Below are 12,937 nucleotides of genomic sequence, written 5' to 3'. Positions count from 1 at the left end.
GGGAAGGAAATTGGTTTTTTTTTAAAGTTATCACAGGTGTTTTAGAAAATATGAAAGTACATTTTTTTTATTGATTGGTTGTATGTTTTTTAACGTCCCTCTCGGGAATTTTTCCCTAATACGGAGACGCCACTACTTGCCGGTGGCCATGGAGGCTACAAATTTTGACCTATTCTCGGTATTAAGGGCTATTGAGCAAGGAGGGGTCTTTTTCGTGCAAGCACCTACGGCGATATAGGACCTCGGTTTGTATGGTCTCATCCGAAGGACCGGTCTAAACATTCAACAGTTGGATTCGAACCCCGACGTTAGGATCAACTCCTCACTCTGCGACTCCAGAGTAGACGCTCTTTGCCATCCGGGCGACAGGGTACATTTAAATACACACAGGAAAACATACGTAGAGCAGACCCTGTTACAAATGTACCCTTTATTTTGTGATAGAGAGTAGGACTTGGATGTAATCAGACGATACGGACTTTCTACGATTCTGTAACCTTGTTACAGATTTTATACCATAACATAAAGTTATGAAAGAAAAAATGTCATCGAAAATAACTATTTTTTGATTAATCCAAACTTCCTCAATATCATCGAAACGTATATACTATATTACATGTATAGGCAATTACAGAGTCATATTTTTAATCTTAGAAATGAAGTCGTAGTTTTAATTGTTCTTATCTGAGAAAGACTTCTATAACTTCTAAATTTTAGAAGTTCTAACGGTATGTACGAGTGAAGTCGAATCGAATTTGAATGAAAAAAGGAGGTAGATTCACCTACTTGTAAACTTTAAACGCGATGATTTTTCTTATCGTGAAGTACTGAGAGATACTTAAACATGTTAAACAATTCAGAAGAAACTATTACTCTTAAGGGATTGGAAAATGGCGCATATATATGTTAATTATTGTTTAGACATAATTTTTATGTTTACAATACCCATAGAAGTGAAAACTCTGATATGTGAAACACAATAAAATACTGAACGTGAAGACCATAAATATTTTTAAAACGTTTTCTGGCCTAAAAGATTGTTCTTAAACTGTTTTCTATAAAGTAAGATTATAGCAGCGTTTAATGAAAATAACATATTACTTTTTTCCAGAAAGTTAAGTTTTGTTACGCGCGGGTTGTCTGTATTCAGGTAAAAAAAAACAGCAGCCGTGTGTTTTCACCCATCCTTATCAACAATGTTATTTTATGTCTTTCATTATATTCCGCTAAATACATGTATGTGGAGATTTAAATTGTTTGATTATTCTCCGGGACATCGGGCTTATCCTTAAGGCAGGGACAATTTGCACATATCTTAAATAATTGTGTAGGCATAATTTTTATTTTAACAATACAAAATCAACTGAAAACACATTAACAATACAAAAAATACTTAACTTGACTACCATAAGTATTATTAAAACGTTTTTCGGACTTAGAAAGATTGTTCTCAGTATGTTTTCTAATAAAAAAAGACTGTAGTAGCAATTAATGAAACTAATATTATACTTTTTCCAGAAAATTAGTTAGGAGGGGACCGGAGTATATCACTCATATTTTCTATTGTGTTTAATGACACAAAAGGCTATAATTAGAATATGATTCTATTCTTATCCTCTTATTCCTCAAAGAAGGTCTATTATATCTCATAAAAGGCAGATACACTGAAAATTTAAATCAACTGCATTTACTCTATTTTAAAAACATTTACCTGTATTGTGCATATACAAGCTGAGCACACATTTACATATATATTGCTTAGATTTCAAATTTTAATGTGTTTTTTTTTCTTCCGCACCCACACAGCGAGTACCTGTTGGTCAGCTATGATGTAACATGACTTTACATAAAGATGCAATTGGAGGAGCTAATGGCTGATGTTGAAACGGCTTGCAGAGAAATTGGCAATAATTGACAATTATATTTTCTTTATTTTTAGTCCATGCCCTAACTACAGCAGACCTAAATTATTTACTCATATTTAGCCTAAAAAGTATTCTACATAAATTAATGGAATATTAATAATCAAAATCGTTGAAAATATGATTGGTCTAAGTCTAGGACCCGTTTCCGTATGTGATATATATTTCGCTAGCATAAAATTACCAATGGAATTTGAAACATTTCTGAAATGAGGTAAAACTATTTGTTGAAATGCTGGCTTTAGGAAAAAAAAAATTGAAATACAAATCATTACGAGCCAACAGCATATAAGAATACAACCATAGCATATAATTTTGAAGCCACAGCATATAATTATATAATGAAACCACGAAATATATAATAATGGACATACAATATATAATTATAAACCCACATATAATAATGAAACCACAGCATATAATAAAAGAACCAGAGCATATAATTATAAATCCACAGCATAGAATAACAACTGCGACACATAATTGTTTATTTATATAAACCCACAGCACATAATAACGTAACCACAGCATATAATAACACTATCTAACATAAGGAAGCCATATCGTTCCATATTTTGAGCAACTTTAATTTCATCTAATGCAGCAAAATGTTTATACAAAACTTTAGGCAATGAAACTGTGCAATATAAAATATGTATTCATACCTCTGTCCTTCGTTTCTTTCAGTAATTTGATTTTTGACTTCAATAGTAATGATTGAAAAAAAATTATTCATCCTGTAAATTTTGAGAACTTTTTTATTTTGCAAAAAATCTTAAGGGATAATATTTTGAAATGTAAATATTTGTATATTATTATTATCATAGTCATAATCACTATGACATTCTATTAAGAAAACAATAATGGAGAATAGTGATGGGTGTGATAAGCTATTTTTAGAAAGGAAAAAATCCATCTTAAAATTAGAATAAACTATATACGAAAAATATGCGTAGAAGAGTCTGAAGCGAAAGTCACTGAATCGAGAATTTGACCGTGTATAGTGACAATGATGACGACAGAACGACTGCACATACTGTTGGAATTGTGTGTATTTTATGAATTTAAATATATTTTGTTTTGTGGTAGCTATTGATTTGCTCCCCTGCATTTCCTACTGTATAATGCCTAGGTGGCGCAATGAGACTTTAAGAATGGCGGTTATCTGACTAAATCAACTACCTCTGCGAATCGAAGAAAGTCAACACGATATTTCTATCCTCGGTACGTTTAATTTACTATCAGAAAATTACAAAAATCTTAATAAGTGTGATTGAAGAAGAGATATATTCAAATTTTTCAGATAAGAACTGAGTGACATGACTATGAAAAATAACAGTCATTGACAGGTCTGTTACGAAGATTTATTTTTATTATTATATGGATTTTAGAGTATTACACGTAAGTAATATTCAGTTTGCAAAATTCCTTAAGTTCCTTAAAAGCAAATCAATTGATGTATTTGCATGTTATTTGTCATGTTATCTAGTTTTTTTATCATATCAGCAGACTGCTGTTTACCTTGACCTTGTTTTTAAATGCTATTATTGTAATACACGTAGGCCTTTACAATCACGCATTCAAAATAATAAAAAAGATCTTAAAGGAGAAGGACATGAGGCATTTAAAAACGTCTTTTCAACGGGTTGTGCTCTAACAAACCAGCTGAAGGAATTTTGGACACAGATTGTCTTTTCAATACAATAATAATTAAAGGAAAGGAACATGTGAGAGTGCTTCAAAATGTAGATATATCCAAATTTAGATGTCATGCAAAAGTGGAAAATGATTTTTGTTGTACAAAAGAAACTTCACTCAGTTGGAAAATACATATTAAACAAATTTTGATAAGGTTATGAATTGCATAATCCGTATAAGTTAAAATTTTACATTTAGATACCAGTAACTGTGTACTTTTTTCGATTTTTTTATTTTCAGAAAATGTGACGTTACTATCTTGGCATTCCTAAATAACATGATTATGACAAAGTGAAAACATATATTAAACAACATTAACCTAAGCATCACTTCATCATGGCCTCATCTACTCCTTCTGTACCTCCGTGTAGAGGAGCACCGGCCACAGGAACCACGCCCACCGTGTCACCAGAAGAAACCAACTTCCTACGATTTGTCAATCTAGTCCTGAAGAGAGCACCAAAGGCTCTAAGGGTCCATTTTGATGCAGTTCATCCTCCAAATAACCTTGTCACTGACCTAGCAGCACAAAGACCTACGTTGTCAAGCTTGAAATCTAGAAGAATAATAAATCAGGTCCAGTGGGACGCACTTTTTGGAGGTATAGTGAAGACAGTGTGAAAGAAAGTGTTAAAACATGTTCCTTTCAATACCAAACAATTAACTTCCTTCACTAATCCAAAGATAATATTTAATGGTAAATCAGTAATTTTAAAAATACGTAATCAAATAAAGAAGGGGATAAGGGTTTTCAAGCGTATCGTGAGATTTGTATCACCTCCCTTTATTTGCGATTACAAATTCATTTTTTTTAAAGAAAGCATAAACTGCAAATGTTTTTGTACTCCCCACGTCAGTTAAAATCTCAGTGATAAAAGATTTAAGATTTCTCTCTCTCTAACCTAAACTTTCCATTTTTTTTCAATTGTTTTAGCTAACAATCCAATGTCAAAAGACTTTGATGTTACACTGTTAATCTGCCTTATACGAAACATGAGTCCCTGTACACCAGCACCAGCAGGAGGATTCGATGTTCTACCTAATCCTTCAGATGTCAGTACCGGGGCTGACTTAGTACGAATCAAGTTCTACAGAAACAAAGTGGCCCATTCATCAGATGCGAAGATGAACATAAATGAATTTAATTTAAGTTGGACAGATGTTGAGGAAGTAAGCAAAACTATTACCGTATAGTGTTTTTTTGGCGGGTGTAGATTTTGGCGTTTTGCCCGCTCGAAGGTATTCCAATAATTTTTTGCGTAATTTGTTTTAGCGGACGCAGGGTTTTAGCTCTTTGCAGATGAACACTAAGAGAGTACTATCTATTTTAACTGTTAAAATTTTAACGGTAAAAAATAGACGACCTTCTTGTTCTGCAAGGCAACGATAAGACTATATACTGTAGACGTCATTAATTTCACGTGTCTAAAATTTCACGGTTTGTTAAACAGTTGCCTTTCACGGTGGTTTTAATTTCACGGAGAATCATTTGTAAATATTCAGGTTCTATGACTGTTTCTAGGTAGAAATGACGTGAAAATAATAATCGCGATGGTTTAAAATTCGCGGAAAATTCTTAAATCGTGAACATAGTGAAATTAAAAACACCGTAATGTTTTCCACTTCTACAGTAATATTCCATATATATGTATTTACTATTTTTATTTAATGTGAAACATAAAATTACAAATGAATTTTTCAAAATGTAATCCAAATTTATTTTTATTTCTTTTTAGTAATAAAACTTTTTTCTTGCATTATCATTTTAGCAAATGACCCAGTTGTTATAATATATTTAACGATTTCTTGATAGTAAAAACATAACAAAGGGGAGTAATCAAATGTTGAACCCGCCTTTGATTGGTTAGTTTTGATCTTGACTTTTGAAACTCAAATTTCCAATCTTGTATTTCGAAACTTGAACCTCGAATGAGCCTTCTAGAATTTCGTAGAATTCTTTGCTGTAAAGTATTGAGAAGATTCTTTAAATGTTAATGCAATGCAATAATGTAGGTCAGAGAAGATCACATCAATAATACACTTCGTTTATTTACCACAACTTATCCCAATTGGTAGACAGTTTTCGGAATTGCTTTTTTCTAAAAAGAAAATATTTCCTTCCTCATTATTTTAATAAGTATAATCTAAAAACAAAATACATATTCCAACGTTTAACTTACCTGTAGGACTGCGTAACAAAATCCGTATTCGCATAATTGTTTTCCTAAACAGGGGGTATGTGTATTAACAACTTTGAAAATTAAATCTTTTCAGGCTATTGGAAGACTTGGAGGTTCAGCATTACTGAATGAAACAAAAGCTTTAAGATTTTCTCCAATTGATGAATCTGAGAGAGAATTGTTTTTAGAAATAAAGCGACTGAGGTTGAAACAGCTAGAAACGGTCCCTTGGAATGTCAAAGGTGACTTTTTTGCAAATAAATTGCAAAAAAATAGACATAATTTTCTACCCAGTTTAAGTAAAGTGGTCTTCAACTTAAAAAGCTATAACTTTGTCTTAATATTTACTTTGAAATCTTGTGTCACACTTCCATGAAATGACCGATATATCTAAATTCAAATCTTTCAAGAATAAAAAAAAATTTAGAATAATAATTAATTCCAAAATTTAATACTTTTTAAAAAAAGGTAATCAATACTTTATTACATTTGTTTTGTTTTGCTTTCTTAATCATATGTAGAATTAATAGAAGAAAAACTCTTGTCCTGGGAAAAAGAGGATCAAGTGTTTGTAGAAATAAAACCTTCTACAGCTGTCGAAACGTTTATAAGAGAAAATCCATGCGTTGTTGTGGTTGGCCATCCAGGGTCGGGAAAATCAGCTATCATTCACCACATCGCCTTGAAATTAGGCAGAGAAGGGTTTTCTATTATACCAATCAACCGTCCCGAAGACATTTTGACATACCACAATAGAAGAAATCCGCAAGTCTTTGTGGTTGATGACCCTTGTGGGGAATATGCGGTCAATGATCAGGCTAATGAATGGGCAAAACATTCTGAAGACATTAAAAAATGTTTGAATTTTAAGCAAAGCAAAGATCAAGTTGAGTCAAAACTTCTCATTTCATGTCGTTTAATGATAAGTTCTACCCGAGCATTCCGAAGAATTAAGATATTTTTCAATGTCTTATTCAGTTTGGAAAACCAAGAGAATCATCTAACTTTCAATGAGAAAAAACAGATCTTGGAATCTCACGTAAAACGTGACTTGCATTGCCCTATGAAGATTTTTGAAAAACACATTGATTGTTTCCCATTACTTTGTAAATTTTACGTTAACATGTGCACTGATCCAGAGCATTCGACATCATTTTTTGAAAACCCATTTATTCAATTGGTTTCTAAGCTTGATCTCTTGATAGACGACCCTAAGCCAGGGACCATTTACGAATACTGTTCTCTAGTTTGTTGTTTCCTTGCCAAGCATAAACTTGCTCTATATCTCTCAAATGCAGAACAAAATGAAGATTTTGAATCTCTCTATGAAATTCACAATGCTTGCGAAGCTGATATTAATCCGAAAGAATTACTGTTAGCTCTGAACCGACAGATTGGAAAATATGTAAAACGTGATGGTCCAACATTTTCCTTAATACATTCAAAACTATTGGATATCATTGTGTGGCACTTTGGAAAACAATCACCTAAAACTTTGATACAATTCTCGCCTTTGGAAATATTTCAAAATAGACTAAGGCCACTAGGAAGATTAAAAGATGACGACATTCAAGATTTGTTTCTTGTAGAATTGGACGCAAACATGCTGACATCTTACACTAAAAGAATACAAAAAGATATCAACCAAGGAATTGCCATTGATATATTTGAAAATCATTGCATGCCAAATGCTCGCATTGAAACGTGTCTGTTTGATTTATTAGTGGACGGAAATGTTCTAAACGAAACACTGTCAAAAAGAAGCTATAATTATCCCTCAAGTGATATTGAAGCAAACACCTTTCTTTCCAAAGAACATTTTTTGAAAAAAGGTCGACTTACATTTCTTCATTTAACAATTTTGTGGAATTGGGCAACTTTTTTGGAAAAACTTTTTGAAACACAGAATGAAGTTTTGTCAGAAATAATGTTTACTCAACGAGCAAGTACTATCTATTTAGCTGTGTTAAGTGGAAATATCCAGATTGTGAAAAGGTGTTTCCATTATTATAGTGAGATTTTTGACAGCCTTGTTGAATTCATGAATTTTGTAATGGAACATGACATTTTCTGTTTGTTTTGTGATAGAAACCCGAGGGATGTAGGACATAAATTGTACTGCCCAGTTTCACAAGTTCCTTTCCCTCTACTTGTTTGTATTTTTGGTAATCTAGGAATTCTGGAATATCTTATCCAAATCAAAGTTTGTTCAGAAAGGGATTTCATTTCGGAATATCGACTCTTTGATGAAACAGTAACACCATTGATGGTGACTAGTTTATATGGACATTGCAGTATTGTTCTCTTCTTACTTCGACATGGAGCATCTGCTAATTTTAGAAACCAAGATGGATTTTCATCCCTTCATGAAGCTTGTCAAGAAGGACATTTAGAAGTTATAAAAACGTTACTTGCCTTTGACGCTAATGTTAATTTGAAAGATAACGATGGAGAGACGCCAATTTTCCTTGCATGCAGATATGGTTTCATAGACATTATAGACCACCTTTTGAACAATGGAGCAGAAATTGATTTGCAAGACTCTCAGGGACTGACACCATTACATAAGTCTATATCCGAAGGGAACATTGGGATTGTACAATGCCTTATTGAAAAAGGATGCGATATCAACATAGCTTCTAAAAGAGGTGATACACCTTTGACTCTAATTTCCTCTGATGGACAGTTTGATATTTTGAATATGTTTATAGAGAGGGGAATGAACAAACAAGAACTACAAGTTGGGATGCAAAAAGCTTGCGAGAAAGGTTATAAAAGTATCATTTCCACATTTTTAGAGAACGGGGTGGAGATTAATTCCCAGAATACGCAAGGTCTTACACCTCTTCACAATAGCTGTGTACATGATAATTCAGAACTTGTTGATTATCTTTTCTCAAAAGGAGCAGTTGCAAATATTACATCAGACAATAAACAAACTCATCTTCATTTTGCAGCAAAATATTTATCGGAAAAATGTTTATCAGTTCTTCTAGAACACAAGGCAGATATAAATGCAGTTGATGACAAAGGGAGAACGGCTCTTCATCATGCTTTAAGGGCACCAGATTCTTGCGGATACTTTACGAGGAAAGTGGACGAGGAAATCTTAAGGAAGATTAAAAGAATCACAGATGTTCTTATTGAAAATAATATCGATCTAAACGCGGCTGATATCTATGGCTGTTCATCATTACACAAAGCCTGTTCCAGAAATTTACCGGTAATTGACAAAACACTCATTCAAAGTGAAGTAAATGTAAATTCAATCGAAAAAGATGATTGCACACCTTTGCATATAGCTTGCCAAAGATGTAATGTCCTTCCAGTACAACTGATTATTAAGAATAGAGGATTGATTGATTGATTGATTGTATACTGTTTAACGTCCCTCTCCAGAATATTTCACTGATATGGAGACGTCACCATTGCCGGTGAAGGGCTGCAAATTTGGGCCTATGCTCGGCACTTACGGCCTTTGAGCAGGGAGGGATCTTTATCGTGCCACACCTGCTGTGACACGGGGCCTCGGTTTATACGGTCTCATCCGAAGGACCGCCCCATTTAGTCGCCTTTTACGACAAGCAAGGGGGTACTGAGGACCTATTCTAACCCGGATCCCCACGGGGTGAGGAAACGTCAATACTACAGATGAACATGGTTCCAGTCCGCTTCATTTAGCTTGTGTAATTGGAAATTTGGAGATTGTGACAACACTGGTTACACATGGTGCAAATGTTAATATTCCAGACAAGACTGGGTCTACCTCATTACACATTGCAGTAAAGCATGAACATCGAGATGTTATTTCCTTCCTGATATTCAAAGGAGCAAATGTTAATGCAAGAGATAATGATGGTTGTACACCACTGATATTGGGCTGTGGCCAAAATTACAAGGATGCCGTTGTTATATTATTGAATACTGAGGCTGATATTAATATAGAAATAAGTGAAGGATTAAACGCTTTAACCATAGCAACTAAAAACCATCGCTATGACATTTGTGATGTACTGTTTGAAAAGGGAGCATATTTAAATGAAAAAAACTATATGTGTCTGTTACAATCGTTTACAAATGAAAAGGGTATAAGTAAGCTTCTGGGCAAATATGGATGTACAATGAGTAAGTACAGAAATAAAGAGGGCCATTCACTTCTGCATTTGGCAACGATAAACAGCAAGGTATGCTGGGTAAGAAGTCTTCTTGATAAAACAGAGTTAATTACAGCAGTTGACAACAAAGGACAATTTGCCTGCGATTATGCGATATACAATAAGTTAAAAAGCATTGTTGAATTGTTTTTAGAAAGATACACGTCCGATGGAAATCATGATTGTGTACGCAGGTGTATGAGAAATCTTATGCACGACAGTTTTGAGAGTCGTAATAATAGTCCTTTTGTGGGTTTTAATAATCATCTTTTTCCAGGTCCTTATTATGATCTTTCTACACTTAGAAATTCTGTTAAAGAAGTTTTGAAGCTTGGAAAGTATTTCGATTTTTACAATATCATTCTCGCAATGCTTCCTGATGAATTATGGAGTCTTCACAAAAGTACAATACCTTGTTTCTGTCCAGAACGACGTGGAGAAAAGAGCCGTAAGGACTGGGTAAGACAAGAAGAGAAATTGAAATCTTTTTGTGATCATTTAGATAGTTCAGATGGTGATTTTTTAAGCTTTATTAGTCTATGGTCATTCGAGATTTGGCCAATTATATTTTTAGGAGAGAGCAAAAATCGTTTAATCTATAGAATGTTTGAAATAGAAAATTATGAATTGAATAGTTATTTGACTTTCATGTCCCTCAGAGATATTATTGGAAATACGTTCTTACATTATATCTCTTTATTTGCAAATTGTACATTACTGATTGATAGATGTTCGGTGAAAGAGTTTATAAATGAGAAAAATTTAGCAGGGTGTACACCCCTTCATTATGCAGTTCAGAATCCAACCAACATCTCAACACTAATAGCTTTTGGGGCAGATATTGAAATTAAGGACAAATCTGGTCGAGATGTTCTACATTATGCTAAAGCTTGTGACTTTCAGAAAACTGCAGAAATCCTTGAACGTCATCTTACCGTCAGATCTGCATCACACAATGATGAGAAATCAAATTAATACGTATATTTACATGTAATTTACGTAGTTAGATTATTACAAAGAATAACAATTCTATGTCCTTTAACCAGATGTTTAAAATGTGTAAAATAAAAACAGAAAAAGTCTGCGTTTGTAATGTACGAGAATCTCATACAAGAAAAAAACTTAATAGTTATACTTTATCTACCCTTTGCTTAAATATGTACTTAATGTAACTAAAAGAATAGTTTTGCACGTACATGTTGTACTAACACGGACACATATTTTATTACTAAATGAGACATTCGACCGTGGCATGTAATTTTTTTTTTAAAGAGTATATTTTGTGGAATGGGTCCTAATGAGTTAAATGAATTATTTGCGTAGAAATCAAATCATATATCAACTATATTTGTTTGCTTGGACAGCTTTAAATGATGTTAATTTTACAGTAGCAAAATTTAGTTGAATACATTTCCAAATGACAATGTGCTGAGTAATTTATGTCGATTTCTTTAATGTTTTTTGTCATCTTTATCATTAATATGTTTATAATTGCTTATAAAGGACATGTATTTATTCAGTTTATACATGTATTATACCAATATGACAAATTGGTATTTGGAATAAAATATATGTAGGGAAAGTGCGTCTTAAGGTTTAAAAGCTTTGCCTGATCCCAATTGTAAAGTACAGACGATAAAAATATGTTCAAATCATATACTTAGTATGTACTGTAGATTATTAAATTTTTGCGACAATTTTTTTTTCGCGAGATAATCATAATCTCATTTTAAGCGAGACATATTTTTCACGAATCGTGTTTTTCCTCTTTATATAATCTAAAGGAATACTTTTAAACGCGAGAATGAATTTTGGCGAGCTCAGTGTCTCGCGAAATTACGCAGAAATAAAGCTCTCGCGAATAAAACGTGATTTACAGTACTTAATTCGGTGTATTTTCCCTTAATTGGAATTTGATTCTTTGATACTTTTTCTAGCAATTTTTCAAATAATTGTTCGAATATTGGATTGTAAATTTGATATTCGAATGTTATTTTCATTCTTTGTTGATAAATGTTTCGTAATAATTTAAAGACATCTTTTTTTCAATGAAAAATAGTGTTAACATTCATTTTGCATTATTTATATATCAGTTGAAATATATACCGTTACTTACAATAAAAGTCATTTTTATACGTAATACCTTGTGTTTCTTTGCTTTTTTTGGATACAGAATATCTTTTGAGGCATTACAGAGCATCAGAAAACGTAAAAATTAGAATGACACTATCACTTGCAGTTGGAGTGCTGCAAATTTTTCTTTGCGACTCTAGAGCTGACAATCTAACCACTGCGCAACGTGGGAGACTATTTTTATTGTTCGGAATATCATAAATATTTAAAACGGAGATGTGACTCAGAAGAATTTACTCCAAAAGAGAGAGATATGGGTATAAGTTTGATTTACAATAATTTATTATAGAATTTCGGGTTCTCTAAAACACAATTAAAATAATAAACCTTCAAAACAAAGAGTAATGTTATTATCTGGTTTGTCAGCTAGGACTAGTACATGCTGGTCGTGTTATCAATTTAATTCTTTTCTCATTTATGAAGCTTTTAACACAGAAAGAAAGATTGTTTTCATATCGCCATTTGACTTTTTGGAGAGGTGTAGTTAGTGTGTAGCCTGCCCATTTTTCTTTAATCTTGGCCGGTGGCTTTCCCTTATTCCCAAACCTGTGAGCTTAAAAAGCAAGGTACAGTTTTAATACCAAAATGACCCTCAATTTTTTTTTAAAAAAATTAGATTGATGTTATATTGTTTAACGTTCCTCTCGAGAATTTTTCACTCACATAGATATGCCACAACTCGCTGGTGAAAAGCTGCAAAGTTTCCCCTTTACCAAGCACTCAGTGCCCTTGAGCAGGGATGGTTCTTCTTCGTGTCAGCACCTACAGTGACACAGGACCTCCGTTTCTACCTCTGAGAACGACTGGTTTCCACGTTCCAAAGTCGAATTTGAAACCGCGACATAATCCT

The 12,937-nt window shown here is 33.1% G+C and overlaps 1 protein-coding gene across 1 annotated transcript; it reads left to right on the top strand.

Annotated features, from left to right (window-relative positions):
• Positions 1-2,875: 2,875 nt before the first annotated feature.
• On the top strand, positions 2,876-10,929 carry LOC134267803 (uncharacterized). Its single transcript, XM_062750008.1, has 7 exons — positions 2,876-3,146; positions 3,861-4,221; positions 4,555-4,790; positions 5,895-6,042; positions 6,322-9,048; positions 9,452-10,292; positions 10,683-10,929. Exons 2-7 carry the CDS (start codon positions 3,957-3,959, stop codon positions 10,927-10,929), a joined length of 4,464 nt encoding a protein of 1,487 aa, XP_062605992.1. The 5' UTR covers positions 2,876-3,146; positions 3,861-3,956.
• Positions 10,930-12,937: the final 2,008 nt, after the last annotated feature.

This window comes from Saccostrea cucullata, unplaced genomic scaffold (genome assembly GCF_032062105.1).
Source record: "Saccostrea cucullata isolate Sc308-1 unplaced genomic scaffold, CSIRO_AGI_Scuc_v1 ctg4751, whole genome shotgun sequence".
NCBI classification, from domain to species: domain Eukaryota; kingdom Metazoa; phylum Mollusca; class Bivalvia; order Ostreida; family Ostreidae; genus Saccostrea; species Saccostrea cuccullata.
The sequence above is the reverse complement of the archived record's forward strand: the minus strand, read 5'-3'. Positions and strand labels throughout refer to the sequence as shown.